General features: G+C 46.7%; 1 protein-coding gene across 1 annotated transcript in view; it reads right to left on the bottom strand.

The window, feature by feature from the left end:
• JAG1 (jagged canonical Notch ligand 1) overlaps positions 1–23,380 on the bottom strand; it is a 55,246-nt gene that overhangs the window by 26,479 nt on the left and 5,387 nt on the right. The window contains exons 3-5 of the mRNA XM_086927718.1: positions 8,712–8,763; positions 4,729–4,983; positions 2,796–2,856 (exon numbers count right to left, since the gene is read on the bottom strand). Of these exons, the coding sequence (XP_086783844.1) occupies positions 2,796–2,856; positions 4,729–4,983; positions 8,712–8,763 (368 nt within the window). The remainder of the gene's footprint in view (positions 1–2,795; positions 2,857–4,728; positions 4,984–8,711; positions 8,764–23,380) is intronic.

A 23,380-nucleotide genomic window follows, 5' to 3' on the forward strand; every position in this document is an offset into this window, starting at 1 on the left:
TGCCTCGTATAAGTTTGCAGAGCATGCACACAAAGTACCGACGCACATGTGCCCATAATCAATCCACGTGGTGAATCGGGAACAAACACGTTGGGCTCCTGATCAGTAGTCAACAAGTAGGCGCTTAACCACGTCTCCACCCTTCATCTGCAGTACAGCAGAGCTTTGTTGTTCATCAAAAGAATGGAGTCAGCATCCTTACATTTGAAACACCTCTTATTGTTTGGTTTAAGGCCATTTCATTTTCTAACGTCCTAACTCAAAAAAGCCCGCCAATTGGTGTGCCCTCGTGTTTCTCTTCATGGAAGCAGGCAGAAAGGTGCATATGACTGTCAGTGACAGACCGCCACGCCACACCACCACACCACCCCACACCACCCCACCACACCACACACCACCACACACCACCACACCACCCACCCACGCAGTCTCGCGCGCCGCAGAGCCCCTTGCACGGGAGTCTGCGAAGCTTCGCGGTTTCAAAAGCTTCACCGAGACCGACCGGCTAATCCCCGTCATGAGAAAACATACAGGGCTCCAAGGCCTAATCACCCTCTGCCGGAGGTGAGCTTCACCCCTCCTTCCGCTCCCTCGGGAGAAGAAAAAATCGCTTCCTCATTACAAAGTGGGGGCGGGGTATTGTTATCTCCTGGAGACATTTCCTCAAGTTTTTTTTTTCTCCCTTTTTTTCACACATTCATTGTGCTTTGGGGTTCTTTCTCCCCCGCTACACTGTGTTCTTTGGTGGGATGGGGGAGGGGGTGTTCTGTAACCTCCGACTTCACAAATGCATTTGAAAAGACTAAACGGGGCTTCTGGATCACGAATGCTCTTTGCTAGGAGCGATCAACGCCACCCACAAATGCAAAATATTGGCCACTGAAATCACTTGCTCGTGACGGATTTTTGGGCCTAGATGGAAGAACCTAGCACGCCGCTAGAAAGCGCAGATTAAAACGTCAATGCCCAGCAACACAAACCAGACCAGACGCCGGGTAACCCCCGAGCGCGCAGCGGCTAGAAACCAACTCCCTGAAGACAGCCAGTCATGCAGCTATGCGGATGTAACGTGCCCAATTAACTTTCTCGTGAGAAACTGGAGCTTGCAGAAAGCAAACTTGGTATTGTTGGCAAGGGGGAACTGAGGAAAGTAATGCACGGGACTGTGGAATAAACGCACTCCGCACCTCGACCAGGAATTTTCAATTATGATTTTTTCCTGTAGGTATAGGATGAAAAGCTTAGAAGTAAAGCTTATAATTAAAGTTTGGGGGCCACAGACGCTCGCCGCGAGAGACAACTTCGAGTTGATCAGAAACAAGTATGCAAATGAGGCGTGGGAAAGTTGCACCTTAAGCAAACACGAGCAGCAGTGCATGTCTGGGCAGTGAGAGGGAGGTGAGCTTTGGAAAGAGAAAGGGCCTCAAAATCTGGAGACAAAGGCGGCTGTCCGAGCTGGGGGCGCCCGCCCCTCCCACCAGGGACGTCCATTGTGACCACTGGTGGCGGACACTATTGTTTGAGTATCAGCGGAGGGACAGGCCAGCATCTGGCTAGCTCCAGTGGTGCGAACCAGGCCTGACACTGGGCCCAAGCGGGGAGGTCACTCACTGAGGGTAGGACACCAAAAGATTTCAGTCACCCCACTATTGGATATTACTTTATTTTACGCCCCTCGTCTGTCTCCTTTATTTCACATTATAAACTGACAGATGTGATCTCTGCTTCCTCCTCACTCTCTTCTCTGTTTAGGGAGATACGTCGAGTGCGATCACTTACCTCAGTCACTCACTTTGATACCTCTGAATCACCCCATCATGCTATGAACCATTGCTGTCCTGTTGTACATTTCTATTCGAAATGCTAATTAAAGGTTAAAAAAAAATCCTGCGGCATACCATCAACCACACTGAAGGACGACTGAGCACGGAAAAGAAAAAATAAAGGCACAGGCATCATTCCCATAACTAGTCGTGCATGGCAAACCCATCAGATGCACTTTAGAGCACTGCAGGCGCGTGTAGAGCACACACCAAGGAGTGCAGGCTGCTAGGTGTGCAAACCTGCAGTGACCACTGGAAGGACCTCAAGCCGCCCTCGAACATTCACAGACAGACCCTGTATCCTACCCAGCCGGTGAGGGTAGAGGCTCTTGCAAGCTGCTGCACTGGGGCTGTAAAGTAACCCCCATGACAAGCCAGCACTTTAGCAACCACTTGCATAAACACACAATCAATGTCACGTGCCAAAATGCACGTCAAGGGTGCCATATCTGGTAAACTGGCAGAATGTGGAGGTCTGCGCCTCAGTGCCTGGGCCAGAATTGACCCTACATCAAAGCTCTGCGGCCACAGTCTGCATTCATCTGTGTCTCCCGACAAGATTCCTTCCCAGCTATTAACCTCTCAGCACTCAGAGCCTGGCTCCCAACAGCAAAGAAAGCAAGAGATTTAACTAATCCCACTCTAAAGAATGCTTCACTTCTGCCCACTGCGCGGGCAGAGGGGGCGAGGGAAAGGCAATACCAGAGGTAAGAGAAGTGCTAAACTGGCTCTCATCAGCATCACCTTGAACTGACCTGCATCCTTCTTACCACCAAGAGTTTTAGAGCGACTTAGCAAAGCGTGCACATTTCTTCAATGTGCTCAACCAAAACTTACAGGAAAAGACGACAAAACGACACTCTCCACTAAAGCGCTCTATGATACAGCATTTAATCATAGTCACGCAGTCACACTGAAATTTAGGCAGCCTTTTGGCACAAGATAAACAAAAAAAGGAGGTAGGGCTTTTACCTGCATTCTCCTGGAACTTTGCAAGTGCCATGCTTCAGACTGCAGCCCTGGCGGCAGATTGCTGTGAAGAAAAGAGCACACAGGGATGAATCAGCCAGCAGACCCCAAGCAAGTCCTAGCTCAGAGGAATGCGTTTCATCTGTGCCCAGCCTCTAGTATCTGCCAAGCATAAAAACATTACCATTGCAGACCAGTGTGCCCTGTGGCATTTTGCTGCCACCAATAGTTCCCTCTTCAAAGACACTGGATCATCAAGGGCTAGTCTGCCTCAAAGTTTAACACAGGGGTGCCCAACACAAGACTAGGAGGGCCAGATCCATACCAGATATTAGGAATATATCTGCTGTAATTTATTTCCATCTACATTTATTCTATATAAATGTATTGTATTCTTACTGGATAGCATAAAACCATTGCATTCATCTTATCCTGCCTGGATCTACTAAAATTGTGGAATAAATCGGGCCATCCTCGCCTTAAAGAAGTCAACTATGGTTTTAAGTATACATTGAAAGCTGTGCCCCTCACCATCCAAGAAACCACTTGACCAATCCCTGTGCCTCTATTCCAGAGTGCAAGATATCAGAACTATTTGCTAGAAAAAAACACTATTGAACCACTTGACGGGAGAGAAGGGGCTCTTTACAGAGGGAAAGCGGTTACAGATTCCCCAAATTTCAAAAAATTAACAGGAAACTGTATGTTCATGAAGAAAGAGACTCACATAAAATGATATCCATTAGTTTGATGTGACCTCTGCATAGCTTAAAAAAACAACAGAACTGCAAGAGCCAGAACTGAAGGCATTAGGTTTGGTGTTTTTGTTTTAATCCCACTCTGGGTGAATAGGGGTGCGAGGCATTCAGAACCTCTTCCTCCTGCACTGCTTTTGAACAGAGATGGCACAAAGACTAATGAGGCATGTTCAGGTCTGTCAAAAGAGGACCTCACTGTCGCTTCAGCTGGTGTGTTTACTAAGCTGGAGGTTACACGCCAACACCTTAACTTTTCCAGGACACTAGACACCAGTTAGATCAGGGGGCTCCAACCTTTTCTGTAACAAGGGCTGCTTATATGTTCAATGGAAATCATCCAGAGCTACTAATATCACTAGCGCTTTACTAGGGACCACTTCACACAAGACTGAATTAGTGGCCACCCACCATATGCTAGATTACCAGCCGTGATCACGTCAGTGCACCAGGCATGGTAGTCTGCAGCAATGTAAAAAATGTTTTGTTAATGTGGAATGAGGAATTAATTCAATAAAGCAAAACCTTCTAATTAAGTAGGCTGGGCTGCACCCTGTAGAGCTACTTAAAGTTAGCAGGAGAGCTACCAGTAGCTCACGAGCTACTTATTGGAGAAGCCAGCGTTAGATACTAGTTGTCTGTGTCTAGGTCAACATTACAGGTTGGCCATAAGCACCACTCAATGTCAAAGCATACAATACAGCTTTCATTGTTTCATGTCATTAGAACAAATGATTCAGTCCGAGTCCCGCCTGTTCTGACCCACCCGGTACCAAAGGCATTAATGATCAGATGAACTCAATGGTACTGGGTGAACTCTCCAAAAACCCTCTTCCTTGCCAATAATTTTACCCACTGCAATGTTAGCCCCCATAAAACTGCTATTCTATAACCAAGTCAACAATAACAATCTGCCCTTCCCTGAAAAGTAACATTGTGCTGTTGAAGAACACTTTTCCAAGACAAACACTAAATGTTAAATATGAGCCGCCATGAGAAACTGCAGCACAAGGTTTATAAAAAGGTCACATAGTAGTATTTCTGTTGGCCCTCCGGTTTTGTTAAAAAGAACAGCATCTCAACTCTGTACAAGACCACAGACACTTGAATAACACATTTTATGCACATTTTGAGACTTTAAGTAATCGAGTTATAACCAACAAGACCATGTTTGCGCGTACCATTCTTGCATTCTGGGCCCATCCATCCTTCCAAGCATGTTTTGTTGCCATTTTGATCGCAGTTGTAGTGTCCAAAGAAGTCATCTCTTGGTCGGCATAACTTGTTGCAGCCAAATCCATAATAGTATTCATCGCAAACTACTCTGATCTGGTATTCGAAGTGCGACATGCCGGCGTTGTGCTTCAGAGTTTGCCACTGTCGGCTAGGGTTGATCATTCCAGAGTGTGTCGCCTTTTCTATAATGTCACCAGGATCTAAAAATCGAAAGAAATTGGACATTAAACACAAATACTTAGTGAAGAGATGCTTGCATAGCTTTCCAGCTTACACAGAACACCCTACATCAAAACAAACATTTCTACAAAGCAAACCTACAGGTCTAGTCTAATATCAAGCAGTAAATGCTACAGAGGGACATAGCTTATGCAAGTGAGGGCAACTACAGAGGGACATAGCTTATGCAAGTGAGGTCAAGTTTAAAAACGTATCTTATAATCAAATCAATCTCAGGATTTACAACATTTCAAAATAAAATGGCTAGACTTTGTTTAAATAAAGGGAATGACCCATTAAAAAAAAGTCAGAAGCAGTGGTTTACCCGGTGTGTCCGACGCTCCTTTAAGCAGGTATGACTGCCACAAGGCTAGTTGTTTTGCGAGGAAGCCAATGACTTGCCAAAACATTGACATAAGTGACTTCACTCAAATTTGGCAGGGGGACAGCATGCAAATTAACAACCACTTGAGATGTTGGGCCTCATTCCTTAATGGATTTTCACGGTTGGCTCACAGGGATTTGTGTACACAGCACAAATTACTTTATACCTGTGGGACAAATTTGCCTTTCCTCTTCGCTTTCCCTCTTGAAAGCATCTGACAAGGAGTTCAGAATTTGTGCCCGACATTCACCAGAGTTTGGGATTATGGGAGCAAAAAAATGGCCTGCTTTTTTCCAAGCCCTGCATCGGTTTCAAATAATATTTCGCATGAAGCCGGAACATAGTACACCTCTGTGGTATTTCACTCTGAAGTCCAGGTCTTGTGACCGCAGCGATCTGACACCGCCTTACGACCTGCTGCTGGCAGCACGGTGACTGCAGCCTCTAGATTCTTCAGACAGCAAGCAAACGCCCAGGCACACGGCAAAAGGCAGGCAGCTCCACCACCAGCAACACAAAGGCTCCTTTTCAAAGGGTGCAGAGGAAGCCACTTCCAAGGCTGCTAAAACACTTGTATGTACCATCAACAAACATGCGTGGGCATCGACTACTGGCTTGTAACCAGGCACAAGGCAGCACTGACACAGCTTCAAATCACACAAGAATAAGCAATACAAAGCCAATATATCTGGGTTGATTGACAGCCTTTTGGCTTTGCCAGTGCTTGTTTTTTTGGGGGTAAATGTTTGTTGGGGGAAGCTGCTGGGCCCTGGCTAATATGAAAACAAATCCCTAAAAGCAAACCTATTTTGCCTCAGAAAGCACACACTGCCATTGAATGCTTCTTGTAAAAGAGCTGAATGCATTAACTCGCAGTGAAATGAAGCTAAAACTTAAGTGGTCTGACCAATTGTCCCATTCAATATATCGATCACTGCTGCACATATCAGTATTGGCTAACGTCATATCTATCCAGCATCATGATCGCTTCATTGGCAAGCACTGAGAAAAATATGCCCGACAGCGCAGGACCCGTGCAGGTATTGCGTACTCAACCTGCACAAGACACAGCAAAGTGCAACTTTCCAATAAACTCGGAACTAAACAAATCAAACCCACGGGCAGTGCCAGCCGCCTGCAGGCATTCCGCGTCATCCTCGTTATCCCCAATGGGCAGCACGCACTCGATGGGAATATTTGCAAATTGGCTGCCCTCCAGGGTCACATAGCACTGCATGCCAAATTCCTCCCCTTGTGTCCAATCAAAACCAAGCGCCAATAACTATTTGGCCAGAATGTGGCGATGAAATCCATTTCAGTGATTCGAAAAGACAGCCGGATTATATAGGAAATGCCCCTTTATGGGCCATTTTTCAAAACACCAAAAAGGCATCATATTGCTAGTAGCCCCGGGATACCTTACAATTAAGAATAGAGACTTCCAGAAACAGCTTCAATGTGACAGGAAAGAATGGGAAGTCTGCCCCAGCCCTAACATGGCATAACGCTCCTCTGAACACACGTTGCAACAATACAGCTGTTTACATAACGCCTGGTGCGGGCACAACATGACCCAGTCAGCACCTGGCAGGAGCCATCACCATATGAAAACATTTTCATAAACCCAGCAGAGCCAGTTCTTCGGTGCCCCAGACCGACCCCCCCTCTAGCCCACCTGTCAGCACGCGACCCCCGAACCAGGAGAGAGGCCAGACCTCGGAAAAGCAAGAGCCCAGCGCCCAGCAGCAGCGGGCCACCCGGGCGCCGTTAATAAGCACCCCAGGAATGGAGAAAATGACCTCCATAATTGCATCGACAGCTCGTTTAAACTCCGCTGACCTGAAACCTTGACAAGTTGGAAGAGTCATTATCCATTTAGAGACCCGTGAAGTTGGCTGCAGTGTTGGTTTACATTTTAGAGAAATTCCCACGATACGGCAGTTCTTGCCAGTCGAATACCAACCCGCTGGAAAAAAAGAACGGTTGGCGTCTGAGATAAAAAGAAGGGCCCGGTGCGCACAGCTGCTGCGTTTATTTGTGTTTATCCCACAGCCCATTAGTTTCGTTGCATTCTACCGCATTTGGGAACCGAGCAATCCAGCCTTCCACCCATAACATCCCTGAGCATATTATACAATCACGGACCGTTCAACCCTCGGCCTACCCCGCGCCAGTCGCTGGAATGCACAAGTGCCTATGTCGAAGCCCAAACGGGCGCCATGACAGGTGAAAACTCAGAGGCACGTCAGTGCCGTTCACTCGCAGGGACGTCAGTGCCGTTCACACGCAGGGACGTCACTGCCGTTCACACGCAGGGACGTCACTGCCGTTCACACGCAGGGGCGAAAGCGAGCAAAACTGTAAACCGTACAACAGCAAACTTTTTTTAATTTTGTTTTTGTTTTAGGGCAACTGGGGAACTTTGTGGCACTTGGTGTGTTTAGCAAACAGAATAAGACGATGGACGGACTGCTGAAACCTTTCAGACACTCACCCCCAGTCACAGATCTGGGCCTCATCCATTATTCTTCTGCTCTAAGCCACCCCAGTTTGGGACTAGCCATATGCAGTCTTGACCCTGTGCCTCATGGGAACAGTCCAGCCTAACTGCCAGGCCAGATCCTCCCTGGACCGGAAACAAGCATCCTGGGACCAGTTAAGAAGCCGCGCTACCAAAGTGAGTGGTCACTGTATGTACCAAACAGAACAACATAAAAAGAATGTTTCCTTCAAAGGCATTTAATAATAAGATGACTGGTAAATAGCTATTTGAGGTTATGCTAACAAGGGGCCAATTAGCAAAAACATGCTAAAGAATGCACAAGGCACCTGGTCACTGCTGGACAAGCCATGATATTAGAGGGGTCTCCTCCCACGTCAGTTCTAAAGCAATGGAGCCCCACCAGGTTTTCACATTAGCCACCGGGAGCATGTTTTTATACAATGTATCAACATGTAATCAATTAAATAGTTAGGGGCGAGCCTGAAAATCTGCCATGGAGCAGGCCTTTGTGGATCAATGCTAATTAAATACTCCCTCTACTACAGTGTAAGAATGTTCTTAGTTTTAGCTGTAGACCACAGTAGCACCGCTACTTGGCAACCCCTCTCGATAAAAAAAACACACACAACCAGTAGACTGGTAAATAAAGTCCATTAAAGATGGTTTGTAATAAGAGTGGACATACGCAAAGCAAAATGGCGGGCACAGCTTGCCTGACCTACACAACCCGTACAGATGAACGCCTGTTGGTCGCAGGCCAAGCACAGAACATGGCTTCACAGGTAGTGCTATAATTAGCGCAGCTATGGCTCTATACTTACCGTTCGTGTCATTATTGTAATCCCACGCTTCCACCAGCAGTGTGTAGGAGCGCTGCAAAAACAGAAAAAAAACACAGATTCAGCAACTTTTCACAAGCTACACAACAAAAGGGCCTACAAGTACTAAAGTCACTGCATTGATTCAAACTGCAAGAGGCCTTTGGTTCACATACAGAACTCGGTCACCTTGAATGAAGTCGCATCTATTTCCATCTCCACAGGAAACAGATTAGAATCGCGGCCAAAGCAATCCTCTTGAAACCCCATAAAGTACCTTATCCGGGGGGATTAGCAGAAACCTTTCACCTCGAGGTGCGCATCTCAGTTCCCACTAAGGCATCTTATGTATTTAACCACCAAGTGTCCGTGCGGCCACCCACCCACCCACAAGCCTATTCCAGTAACCGTACACAGCTGAAAACAAACTTTATTTTGTCCAGAAAAATTCGGATACATCAGTTGGCTCGCTGCGTGCTGGGAGCGAGGGGGTGCTGCTACTAAAGTCTGGGCCGAGCATCCTCTGGGGACATTTTTTCAGCACCTCTTTGAAAGCTTTGTCCATGCGCGAGCCCTTCCCTGCTCCCACAAGTATCAGGTGACGCAGGAAAGAAGGGATGAATCTTGCCCTGGTGGGGGAGAAGAGGGAACGCTCCCTTGGTTTAAAACAAAGCCAGCGCGGTGCGGCCTAGCCATTCGGAAAAACCGGGGCTCATCACCGCGGCACATTTACAGAGGCACTAATCTGCCAATGAGATCTGCACATTCCATTAATAACCAAAGGCATCCCTCTGCTCACACGGGCGCGCTGGAGCTGGAAGCTCGCCAGCGCCTATCTCCGACTCGCTTTAATCTCCTATCGCGAGACGGGAACGAATAAAAAGGGCGCTTCGGCCACTTATTGTGGAATTCTATAGCCCTGCCAGCTCGCGCTCTAATGTGCCCGCCTTGGCACACGGCAGCGCCGCGAACCCGTGCTTTTAATTCACCTGTTTAGAGAACGGGCCCTTATAATGCCTTGCAGGCCAGGACCGGCCTGCAAGGGAAAACTATCATTTACTTTACTTGTGGTGGCCCCAGGAGGACGGGTCACCAACTTTGCCTTTGTAACGTTTGTTCTTGTGTTTGAGTGTCTGCCATTTATTGTAGTGCTATACCTGTACTTGTACTTTGTACGCTTTTGTAACTTGCACACGTCACTTTGTCCTCCTGTAATGCACCGTTTGCTACCTCTTGTATTTTGGTTGCTCACAATTGTCACTTTTGCCTCATGTCACTTAACGTTTGCTTTTGTAATTTGTACACTGGTAATTTTCTCCTCATGTATCAGTTCTGTTCCTATTGTGAAGCGCCCCGACACCTTCGGATAAAGTCCGCGCTATATAAAAACGCATAAAATAAATAAAATAAAATACATTTTAGGGTGGTGGGGTTAGGCGGGGTGAGGGAGCGAAAAAACAGCCCCGAGCCTCGCAGTCACAAGGTAGGTTCTGAGGCACTATTTGCAAACACCCGACTCGACTCTCAGATATCGAGCCATTTGTCAAATTCACGGGGCAGGTAAATATTACGTTCCAGAGGCAAACATTCAGACAGAAAAGCAAACACCTGCGAGGTGTAGCTGTAAAGCTAACTTCAAAAGTCAAGGCAATCTCGCTTCTCACGACGTGACAGAGCTTGCAGGCTGCGAGGGAAAAGTTACCCAGTGACAGGCACTGTCTTGGAATGCGGCCTAAATATGTTTCATATTCAGCGCCGAACAGGATTCCATCTCGCTCACTGATAACTGTGGGAAAATGCGTATATGAGAAGCAAAGCCGGGCAGGCTCGGGCATGTAGCCCGGCTCCTATTCATAGGCACGCAGCTCAGACCTGTTATTATTGTCATTATCAAAATGCCCCGCGCGAGGAGCAGGCCTGCTACTGGGATTTCCTGTAAAAACGCGAGATTTGGGGCTGACGCCCTGCCCCCAGTGTGGCGCTGACAAAAAACATGATGTTGGTTTAAGGATTTCTAAACCCAACCTAAGGAAACGCGCTTAAGCTGTTTGAAGTGTACACTCCACTTGGCGTTCCCACGCAAGCTTAAGCGTCCAAAACCCAATTCAAAGAGCGCGGGGCGAAACCGCTAGAGTTTCTTCAAGGAGCCACAAAGTAGATCCCGTTACAACGTACAAATGAATGCCTCACCCATGTTGCAAAAAGGCCCAAGTGGCGCAGTCTACAGGCCTTCCGCAATACCTGATAAAAACAAATGTTTATTCAAATTTTGTGACTGGCCAAATGTTTGACTATTTTCAAGTTGACTTCATAAGGTCAATAGATCCAAGCATGATGGCGTTCACTGAACGCTCTACTCTATCACCCCATTCCCTTTGCGCTTCACTGTGGCAGGAATCTAGCACTCGCTGAGCTTCAGTGTTCCACACCCGGGATTGGCCAGCACAGATCTCGGCAGGCACTGCCAGCAATGTTAGGATGGCTCTGGCCATTAAAATCCTTTACATTGCAAGGGTTTGGATCAGAGAGTTAGTGCAGCTGCGAAACTGCAGTGCCTTAGAAGCACAGGTCACTGGCACTTTGAAGCAGCACTTACATTTAGGCGAGTACAGTATTTCTCTTGCACTTCATGCATAGAAGCCACTTAGCACTGTGCGCTAACCTCTGTGCCAACCTATGGGACATTTTTATGATTGATACTACGGGTTGGACAATCATTTTTGCCACTGAACCAGGTATTTTGTTTTAGGGGAATACCTATACTACACATCACAGTTTAGGTGTGGGGTAGGATTACCATCCTCCTTTTTTAGGTCCTGAAGAAGCGTCGCTGATCCTTTTTTGAACCGTTGGGTGAGAAACATGTCGATCTGACTACACCCATAGACTTGAAACTACTTTGGTACATCACACCCCTACAGTAGCCCCGACACCTTTATGTTTTTTAATCCTGCCTGGAGAACCATCATATTAAAATAATTTTGGGGAAATCTCCTAGGCAGTTTTATACATTTTTTCTCAACTCTTGAATACATTATTATTCCACCCCACTCATTTAGGACGCCCTCACACTTGCACCCTTCATCATACAGCAAGAACAAGAAAAGATCTCTGCCAAAGCGACCCCAAGTGGGGTCCATAGGGCATTGCAGTTCGGCCCTACGAGGAGCAATGCCCGATGATGAAGCAGGACATCCTCAGGGATGTGTAGGACACCAGGAAATAATCTTTAGAATTCCCTCACCACATCTTATCCACCACTTTGTCTCTTTGTTTTTTTCTAATAGGAACAGTACCTTGCCTGTTGGTTTGAAGAGTGTAGGGTAGCACACTTGGAAGGAGTGGGATACAGCTCTTGCACAAAATGCTACAGCAGTGCATTTTTCACCACACGTCCCAGTAACTCACTCTCCTGCAGAAGTTCACGTTTCATCACACTTCCCACAGGCCTGCTAACTCTGTTGCGGCAGAGCAGATTTCACCTTAATACCCACAGTGCACGCCGCCAACTCTGCTGCAGCAGTGCAAGTTTCACCACACCTCCCACTGCGCCCGCCAAGCCTGCCCAGCAGGGCAGTTCAGAATCAACACTTACTCATGCCTTTGCCTCTTTGCTGCAACTATCAAAAAGAGCACTCGTCCAATGGTAACAGCAGTTCTGATAAAGTGAACCACAACTTCTGGGAAATTGGCTGAGGACTCAAACACATTACACTGTGACTACAGAACAAACTTTCAGGTGGTGGGCGAGTGTGCTAATACCAATTTTAACTGGGCTGTTCATCCCAGTGCTCTTTGCTACATGGCTCCATCTCCCACCTCAGGTCTTGGCCGCAGTGGGTCTTGAGCCAACAGTAGGTGGCACCTACTTCCACCACACCACCCCTCCAACCATTTAATGAACACTGACAAAGACCTTGAGGGATCCCTGACCACAGGTCACATCTCTACGGCAAACAGTACTGCACAGCATCCGCAAGACCAACAGTGGAGACCGGTCACATGCCTTCAAAGGGAGAAATTACAGCCAGACCCTGGAAAAGGGGCTCGGAGGGGGCAACAGTGATCACATGGTAATTTGTATCCAACCTTTTACACCTAACAAGTGTGTTAGCACCAGTACAATAGTAAACACAAAAGATAGCGACCCACGCTGAGGTCCCAAAGATAAAGAAGTATCCGGGAAGGCAATGCACAAAAGTTGCAGCATATTTCAATGAAGAGAGAAAACTAGGGGAAGGAATAGAAAAGGAGGGAAAACTCAAAGTGAAAACATCATGCACATCCTCAAAACAGGCAAAGAATACAGGTAGACACTCAACTGAAAGAGGAATCACAGTAAAAGGTTGGGGAGAAGAGTACCAAGAAAACAAAATCCACATTCAAATTTAAAATACAAATGAACATATAGATATTTGGAAATGAGAAATTGTAAAAAAATGTCTACTACAGAAGCCCCCTACCCCATGGGGTTGAAAAAGGACTGAAGTGAAAAGACTTACTACACATCCGCAAATACGTTCAGTGTCTTTCCTCACAATAACTAGTCTTATTTCAATCTCGGTGTGGAGCTAGCGGTACTATGAATGAGACTATGTACAGCATAAAAAAGTAGGAGACATACAAAGGAATCAAAGTATCCACACTACACTCAGGTAAAGGACATGCCAAATGCTGAGTCTACAAATCTACAGAACAGTGGAACCGAGGGGTCTACTGCTCCTTTTCAGTTTTACCACCCATGCATTGGAAAACACAAGACCCACACAGGTTCAGAACTTCAGTACCGTGGTTTACGCCACTTCCGAGACCTTGCCCTCCCAACACCAACCTTTGCACACCCACAAAGACTTCGTTTTTCACATGTCCAGAGGCGACCTTTGTACAACTTCAGAAACCTGCTGACACAATGCAGCTCACACACCTTATTTAATCAAAAGAAAGTACACTGTTACAGATAAGCGGGGAATTATTAAGGCACACCCCACCAGCCAACGACTGCTTGGTTCAGGAGAGATTACCCGAACCTCGAAAACACCTGCGGTTTGATTGAGGGTGAGCAGCAAACACACTGACCGCTCACCAGAACATAAAATGTGTATTTGTAAAGAGCACGTTCACCACAAAGGGTATCTTGGCGCCGAATAACCTATGTTTATTGTCACCCAACTCAAAGGTACTCACCAGGAGTCTTAAGTTCAGATCCAGCTACGTTAAGGTAAGTAGAAATCAAACATACGGACCAGCAGCTGCATGAAGTCCAAAAGAGCTGCTCATTCGTCTCATCAGCTCTTTGCTGCCTCTGAACACTTTTCACTTTCACAGCTTGTGCAAAAGCATACACATGTGCTTGCCACAGAAGAACGGGTGTGACTCGCTGTACAAGATAAGTCTAGAATGGCTATTTACTTTAGAATGAACTGCGCCTATCACAACTTCCACCCCCCTCCCAAAGCAAAGAAAGATTTACTTTACTTCGGCTATCTCGTAACAAGGCCAGACCTGCATACCTCAACCACCGCCTCTCCTACACTCCCACCAGACATCTCTTCTCCATCCAACTGAGGCTGGCCACCATACCACGGATCCGCAGGGGCACAGCTGGAGGAAGATCTTTCTCCTATCTCACTGACAAGACCTAGAACTGCATGCCTCTGCACCTCAGGCAATCACCATCGCTGCCACAATTCAGTAAGGACCGCAAGACCTGGCTCTTACACTGAACCGGAGACCCCCGGCCCCCAACCACACTTAGCACCTTGAGACCCTCACGGTTGAGTAGTTGCACTTTATAAGAAACCCAATGGATTGGTTAAGAATCATCGCTGAGAAAGAAAGTTGATGAAAGACGTTCACGGACAATGCTCAATTTACTCGCACACAGCAATACATCTGTCGAACAGTCCTCATGAGACTAGATTCTAAAATGCCTGCCCATGTATTCAACGTCAAGACTTCGGGGCCAGGCACTCGGTTTCCTTCTTTCTGGACCAGGTTGAAAGTGATCACTGTTAGTAGGAGGGGGCAGAAGAGGAAGAAGGGTGCTAGCATGAAACCACAGGGATCCGTCATCCCACAGGAGTGCGTGCCCCTGGTTAGTTTATCAGGTAGTCTAACTCCTTGTATGGCGCAATAACCATAATTCCTGTAAGAGGAGGAAAAAGTTTCGACATGTGCCTTTTTTGGGGGGTGGATTACATTAACAAAGCCCTTCTTGAACATGCGGAAAAGTCAAGTTTGGCATCAAAAGCCACACAGGGGATGCTGAAAAAATAGTTTCGTGGAACTTGCCCCTTGTAAACAAATACTTGCAACGGAGGTATGCCATTATTAGGTATATCAAAAGGAAAGAGAGAAAATGTAATTGCATTTATATAGCGCTTACTACCCAGGACAAGGCGTCAAAGCGCTTTTTTGTCAAATAGCACGCTACTCTGGAACCCAAGGAGGATTAGTGGGTAATTAGTATAGGGAGATATGGAATTTGAGCGGTGGACATGCAAGTTTGTTATTTGGATTGAAAAAGCATAGCGGAGGGATAGAACAGGGACGGGTTGCATTTATATTGAAACTTTTTTTTTTTTTCAAATGGCAAAAAGAATAGCAGTTTCCACTGCAGCGCTGGACTTTCTACAACTTGTGCAAGTAGAGCAGGTACCAAAGAGCAGGTTTGGCTTATCGGGAGGCTTGCTCAAACAGTCAAGTAGATGACTGACAAAAAAATGTTGGCTGCGATATATATTGTCCATGTATGCAGCGAGCACTGGGTCCAGTCAAAACAAATCAGTCGTTTCATACTTCCTCTGTTAAAGGCCTCATTGTTTTCCGCTCTGGGAGGGATTCGGAATTTGAGTACCCTGCCAAAATTTCTTGTAAAATGCAATACCCTGCCCCTCACTCGGTCATAAATGTACAACTGTGGTGTGTGCACGCTATAGGTTGCCTGTTAAAAGCTCTCCTGATGGTTTGGGTCGCGGGCTGTCTGCGTGCGCGCCACAGAAGCAGGGCACACCTGTAACAGAGAGACGAAAGCGGGCACATGTCAAAGTTGAACCTGGTCCCTTGTTAAGTCCATGGCGCCTTTTGGAATTCCACTGCCATCTGAGCTCAGCAAACAGGGGCTACCCTTCAATATGTTGACCCCCACAGATGTGCCTTGACATTTCATACTAGGAGGTAAAGTACAATTTCTTGGTTGTGGTAAGAGTTCTAAACACTTCATTGCCACATTAGTGCCTTAACGCCCTTGGGCATTTGTTCGCGCTCTACAATTTCATCATTCATTCATTACGGAGGGACACAAATTAAAAATGAGTTACTTTAGCAGATCCTCTACCCAGGCTGTGCCGCCTGCCTCAAAACCGATGCCCTCTCATGACAAACGATGGAGGACGCAAAAAGTGCCTGTATCCAAACTATGTGTACGCGCATACACTCTGGCAACCCTGCTGGAATAAAGAGGGTCCTGTGAATACATAATGTGCTGAAGTTGCCATTGTGCGGAGCCAGTGCAGGGGTTGTCTGGGAGCCGGGCTCTGCTGAGTCTACCGCTGCTTCCTGTTGCTTGTCCTGTATGAGCATTATTTTTGGATGGGCCCCATTATGTTCTGTAATCCTCCCTGCAGTCGGCATGGCCGCACTATTGTTCACGGTTAATATTAGCCGCCATGGCCTCCGTCTGGGTGGCCAGGCGACAATCCATCATAATCGCAAAACTAAGCCATTGATTGGGGGGAGGAAAATAAAAAGAAAAGAGAAATCATGTAGCCTCGAACTTTTAAGATGATCGATCCGTTTTTAGACCTCTATTCACAACAAGGACTTTTTCAATAACTTTTTTCAGGTCTGAACATAAGATCACAGCACCTACCCACAGCCGCAACTTCCCAAGGCGCTCTACAACAGGAGGACCAAGAGCCCTCTCGTGGTAGTGGTGTGCGCATTACAAGTCAGCCGGGCTGTCATGAACCTGGCCTACCCATTTCAAGCATCCTGCTGATAATTAAATGCACCAGTTACTAGGGGTGGCAAGGTTAATGGATAGAATACCACTGAGCCAGCCAAGCACAACAGTCAGGTTCACACAGAGCAAGCCCGAACAAGGGCCCTTTCTACTCGCTTTGAGCCGGAGAAAGGAATAACAATCGCGTTCAAATCACAGCACTGCGCTTTCCACGCCAGACCAGGCCACATCGCGACCAGTCACAACAGTGCCCTTATCACGCCGGACCAAAACCTATCTCCAAAACGACCAGTCCAAGCACTGCGCTTTCCACGCCGGACCAGGCCCCATCGCCAGTGCGACCAGTCACAACACTGCCCTTATCACGCCAGACCAAAACCTATCTCCAATACGACCAGTCACAGCACTGCGCTTTCCACACCGGACCAGGCCCCATTGCCAGTGCGACCAGTCACAACAGTGCCCTTATCACGCCGGACCAAAACCTATCTCCAATACGACCAGTCACAGCACTGCGCTTTCCACACCGGACTAGGCCCCATCTCCAACGCGACCAGTCAAAGCACTGCTCTTTCCATATTGGAACAGGCCACATCTCCAATGCGACCAGTCAAAACACTGCGCTTTCCACACCGGACCAGGCCCCATCTCCAATGCGACCAGTCAAAGCACTGCTCTTTCCACATTGGAACAGGCCACATCTCCAATGCGACCAGTCAAAGCACTGCTCTTTCCACATTGGAACAGGCCACATCTCCAATGCGACCATTCAAAACACTGCGCTTTCCACACCGGACCAGGCCCCATCTCCAATGCGACCAGTCAAAGCACTGCGCTTTCCACACCGGACCAGGCCCCATCTCGAATGCGACCAGTCAAAGCACTGCTCTTTCCACATTGGAACAGGCCACATCTCCAATGCAACCAGTCAAAACACTGCGCTTTCCTAGCTGGTCCAGGCCCCCAGGCAGCCACAAGGCCATGCTTGGTCTGCCACAATCCTACCTAGTAACTCAAAGCCTCCACATATGCTAACCCTAGGCCTTCATGGCCACAACCAGAAATGGTTTCTTTATGTTGGAACACACAGGGGGCATGTCCACTGTGAGTGGCTACGGTCAAGGGCGATGTTCTTGCTTGGTAAGAGTGTTCCACCTTCCACGCATTCAAAGGTGGTCTTTATGGGCTCACAACAGATCTTTGTCATGAAAACAGGTCTTGGCAATAAGCACTGCCTGGTCTGACCGGGTGTCAATGGTACGCCCACTTGGAAACCCTGAAACCATGTCAGCTTGTATAAACCCAGTTAAATGACACCAACATACTTGTTTTTATTTTCATCACGATAACCTAATGTGCATAACCATACTCTTAAACTTGGGGGTTTCTACCTGCTTCAGAAGCAAAAGGGAATCCGGTAGAATGGGGAATTTTTTTTTTTTTAAACTAACGTTTTCCACAAATGCAGTTCAAAAAGCTGGCAGATGCATGTCCATTTTGGATCCAGTTTTCAGGTCTGTTAAGGTAACAGTGATGTGGAGAATACCCAGCATGTGCCCTCCACCACATTTGACATCATTTTCCACCCCCATTACCGACACATTGAGTGAAGTAGTGTCTAAGGCCCCTAATACATTACCTACAAGCCTGTATCCACAGCAGAGAGGCCTCCTGAGCTCGCTGTTGCCTCGTGAGGTAGCAGGGGCCCAGTGGTGATGTTACCGGGCTTGGGATGGGTGGTGCAGGCCCAAACCCTGTTTCTTTCGTACGGGTGGGAGTGTGGTAACCAAGGCCTTCCTCCACGCCATGCCAGGGCTCTGTGCAATAAGCATGCACTGCTATGTGACACGTCCAGAGTCTGGTAGTAACTATGATGGTCGAAATACCACAGATGCCAATGGCCAGATGTAACAGGGAGAGCTGCGGGGGCAGAAGGCCCCATTTATCAGCTCGGAGACAAATGACAGCCACTGAGAGACTTCCTTACCAGACATGTTTGACGAATCGATGGGGGAGAGAGAAACAAAACTAACTACTGCACTTTTTAAATCTATTTTTGCAAGACACTCTTTCACAGAGTAGAAAACAAACCCTGCAAATGGCACGAGATCAAGCGTTCATTTGCTTGCAGGACAGAGAGTACATGATTTGCTGAAACATATAAAAGATTTACTTGAAACGCCCAAAACACAAGCAGCAAGAAGGGGGCCAAAAGAAGAGGGTACTAGCACCGCTACACAGAATGCCAGACTGGTCATTGCCTAGGAGTAACTCGACCCCTCCCTAACTTAAAAACAATGCACGAAAAAGTACAGATAAGTTATTTTCAAGGTAACCTCCTGTTACCATACATTTGAGGAATGGGGTGGGGGAGGTCAGCCCACGAGGCCTTTTTTTGGAGAGGGCCCTGAACATAACTTGATGTTATGTTCAGCTTTTAGGAAGCACTAGGGGTATCCTGGTGACCTTAAAAAGAGACAGGGCTCTTCTGAAGGGCTGTAGTACATCACTGTTACTATATTTTTCACTTAGCAAGCACCTGATGCCCACTGACGTCAAGCACAGCATGCACACCAACCAACAGAGGAAACAAGTGCATGTTATTCTAGGCTGCTATGGGAACATTACTCTCTAATGTCTACAACAGTGTATAGTTTATACCAATCACATAAGAAAAGTCTGATGACCCAGCTCCATATAGGTTTACAAGGGTACAAAATGGAACTTTGCATTTTTCTTTTTTTACTAAATCGCTTGACGGGGGATCCCTGCTCGCACACATTCGTGGCAGATGCCAAAGCGGGGGTACGGCTCGTGCCAGGATGGGCCAACTCGTGAGCAGTGTTTAAAGACACAGAGGCAGAAATGAGACTGTGCCAAGTCAATCCACAGGTCCAAGGTCATACGAGAACATACTGGCTAGCTGGAGGCCACCCATTAGCGCCCTGGAATGGGAATGTTCAGAAGCGTGGCCCAACCAGTGGAAGTACCAACAATCATTGTGTGTATTTGACTCTAAAACCAAACCTAAAGCCCAGCACTGTCTCTTTAAAAGTGCCAAAAACCTGTCAATCACTAACCATAGGGAAAGCACAAAACTTACCTGGGCCTTAAGTAAGGCAGGGACAGGATCACCCGGGAGACACGCCACATGGGCCAGGTTTATCACGGGGTCAAAGGCCGCGTTATCCAAGCCACTTGACAACACAAAATGCCTTCTTCCCATGTTGTGCAAACAAACCACTAGACTTTGCACACTTCATAACAATCTTTCTGCACTGAATGCGGAGGTTTGAAAACAAAGCACCACCCTCCCCACCGAGGGCACATTCGGTCTCGAAGAACATTAGCAAAGGGTCTTGACAAAAGCAGTTAGCAGCCTGCTCTTTCCTAAGCCTCGGGCTACAGCGCCTACACGAACAGCAAAGCTGTTTACTTAAACATGTAGGAACGTTTGCACATAACAGAGCTGGTGCATATGATGTTGGCAGGCTGGGAAAATGTGGAGGGGCCACTGAGTGATTTCCCAGAATCGCCCGGTGCGAAATGCAAGTTACGCATACCAGAGAAAGTGCAAGGGACGACCAGGGCCGAGAGCCTGACCTGCCTGGCCCTGGCAACTCCCAACGAGAAACCTCCCTTCATACACTGAATCCCCTCCCCCCACCCCCTTGCATGATGCGAACCCAACAACAAAAGAGCAAAACTGTTCCAAAAGCCCCGTGGTCCATTCTGGCAAACCCAGAATATCACCAATCAGTAACAATTCAAAGCCAACTTTATGAGCAACAAGTAAGTATGAACACCAGAGGACAGCAGAAATAACGCAAATTATATGAATCGGGGTGAAGAGGGCCTTGGCTACCATTTTAGAGGGGTGAACCATATGAATTACTTACTTAACAGATTAATGTACTTTATAATGGGATGGAACAGATGCCGCAGTGACAGAAGTACCTGGAAGATTAGTGCCTGCTTAGAAGAAAGTAAGGCAGTCATGGTAAAAGTGAAACCACCGTGGTCATCTTAGGTCCACAGTAGAGTGCCTAGAGGCTACATTCTGGCGAAGTGCTATTTGCACACGATGTCAGTTCTTAGCGAGAGAAGTTACTGATGTGCCAGAAAAGCAAACTTAAGAGCCATCAAACTTTGCTGGCCAATGATTGGTAGAGGATAAACGGGATGCCAACGGGAGCGGGTAACAAAAGAACCTATACATCGATGCCTATTTGATCAGTTTTAGAAATAATATTAAGTCAATTATTAGCTAACCGAGGAAACCTTGAGAGGGAGACTGAATTAGAATCAACTAGCATTCATGTGATGAAACAGGTCTCACCAAAATAACTGGTGGAGATTTTAAGAAAGTAAATATGGATTTGGGAAAGAAGATGAATATTACATATGTGGACTTTGACAACGCATCTGACCAAGTGGTCACTCAATTTCACAACTCCTGACCAAGGAGCAAAGTAGACTTTCAAGGGGAAGTGCTGATCTGTCCCTCTGAGCAGAGTGTGCATTTACAGTGAAGTACCACAAAGACCAGGACTGAACCTAGTAAACGGTTAGTTATTCATATAGGATTTGTTCCAAGTAAAAACAAGACACAAAATGTAAATGGATGCCAGACTAGAGCTACAGGTGGCTCACCCCCTGGAGAGGTTTTTGTAAGAGAGACTACAAGGGGCAGACTAGTTGTATATGTAAATAAACTATACTGTGGGTGTTGCAGTCATACAACACATGACTGACTACCCATGAGATTGAAACGAAATAGGTTTTAGTTGCTGTTAATTAAGCAGTTTTACCTCTTTATTTATAGATTACATAACAGCCTATATTGAGGAAACATAAATGAAGTTGGCGCAATAGACATTGTGCCTCGTTATTATACATTGAAAGATGCACCCTATCTGCCGCTACATTTCAAAACCAGCAACCGTAGTAGAAGTTAATATAATATATCTAAGATGCCTTTGCTGAAGAACCCAACCACAGTAGCAAGCTGCAGAGTTTACGGCATTCCTTCACACTGGATGCAGGTGCAGCATTCAGGGGTCCTTCTTTCTCCTCCACGCTGGACCCTGGCTAGTGTCCTAGCAACTCGGCCAGGCCTCCAAATCACTCGGATGACTTTACAGCCCACCGTCTCCAGTACCATTACTCACACCGGTACCACATAGCCGTGGCCCATCTTCACTCCAACAGGACTGCCGAGCATGCATTTTGCATACACCAGGCTGCCCACCAAAAAAAGAAACTTGGCGCTGCATTGTACGGATTCACTGAAACGTGAAAACAAAAACCGACAAGATCTTGTTAAATCCTCTAACAGAGGGCACATGGGTGAGGCAGCCATGGATAAGGAGTGAGCCAGCGAGAGGTCACAAAGTAGTCAGGGCAACTGGGCCTTCAATGCAACCAATTCCAGAGCAAGAACGCTTAAGGAAATCTCTCAAAACCAGGCGCTCATACATATTCATGTATCTATGTGAACTGAAAGTTATGCAGGAGAATTTGAATCAGCTTTCCATTTCATTTTAAATGCAACGAGTACAACAAGCACGGGTGAGATTCTAACACAGACTAGACCGCCCCTTCCCAATTCCTAATCAGACACTTTTGTTATCAAGACCCACAAACATACACATTTCCTACTGAAACCCTTGTTATACTCGCCAGGCGTGCAAAGTGGACGACCCAAACCCTCTTCCCAAATAATATGCATACCATCACCATATATCTAAAAACGTGTTGGACCATATGCTATGTTGCAGCGATGCACCCTCCTTAGCGAGCGGCATCCATCGAAATAGCATCATATCAATGCAAAACAGAGCTCTGAAGTTTACCAGGTCCATGACCGAATCCAATTAATTACAGTTTTTTTTAAGCATTCTGGGAATTGTAGTTTTGTTCGTCACAATATAGTTTCAAGGCTAAGTTCTAGAATACGAAGAAAAGACCTGTACTGTCTTAAGTACTACTGCACGAACTGTGTAAAGTGGAGGGCTCTTAAAAGGACTATGACCATATAACTTTTTCCTGGGCCTCCTACAAGTAGAAGACCCAATTTACATTACCCTATGCCACAACCGAGAAGAAAAAGTCACACAAAATTCCTATTTGTGTTCCTATATGTTCGCTCGGTTTTGTGAACCAATTATTTGTTGTCCTGTGGTATTTCAGCTAGTAGTTTGCAGCCCTGAAAACCTGCCTGAAATACCACAAAGAGTTACAGCGATCAACTACTATTTTTCCTGTACATACCTCAAAACAAAGCTATGGGCCCAACTGGTCTGGTTCATGTAAGGCTGAACAAACAGCGCTGCTAAATAAAAAGCCCAAATTACTTGGAAACTGATCTTGCACAGAGATCAACAAAAAAAGGCATCACTGCCAAGGAAAAACGCACAACATTTGTCCTCCACTAAAGAAATTCAGCCCTTTGTGGAGACTTCAAGTCCCTCTCTCGGTTCATTTTTTACAGTCAGGAGACAGACATCCTCCGCGGCTCTGCCCTTCAGTAAAGTCAAATGCTGCACAACAGAGGAACTGCAGGCCCTGGCAGCACATCAAATACCTCAGATTTTTATAAAAACCTTAATCCCTTTGATGGCATATTTGATATCAACTTCTATCTTCTTCTGAGAGAACACGGCTTTTATGCATCCGACAGAATAGTTTCGCACACTGGGCTCACATT

This window comes from Lissotriton vulgaris, chromosome 6, assembly GCF_964263255.1.
Source record: "Lissotriton vulgaris chromosome 6, aLisVul1.2, whole genome shotgun sequence".
NCBI classification, from domain to species: Eukaryota; Metazoa; Chordata; class Amphibia; order Caudata; family Salamandridae; genus Lissotriton; species Lissotriton vulgaris.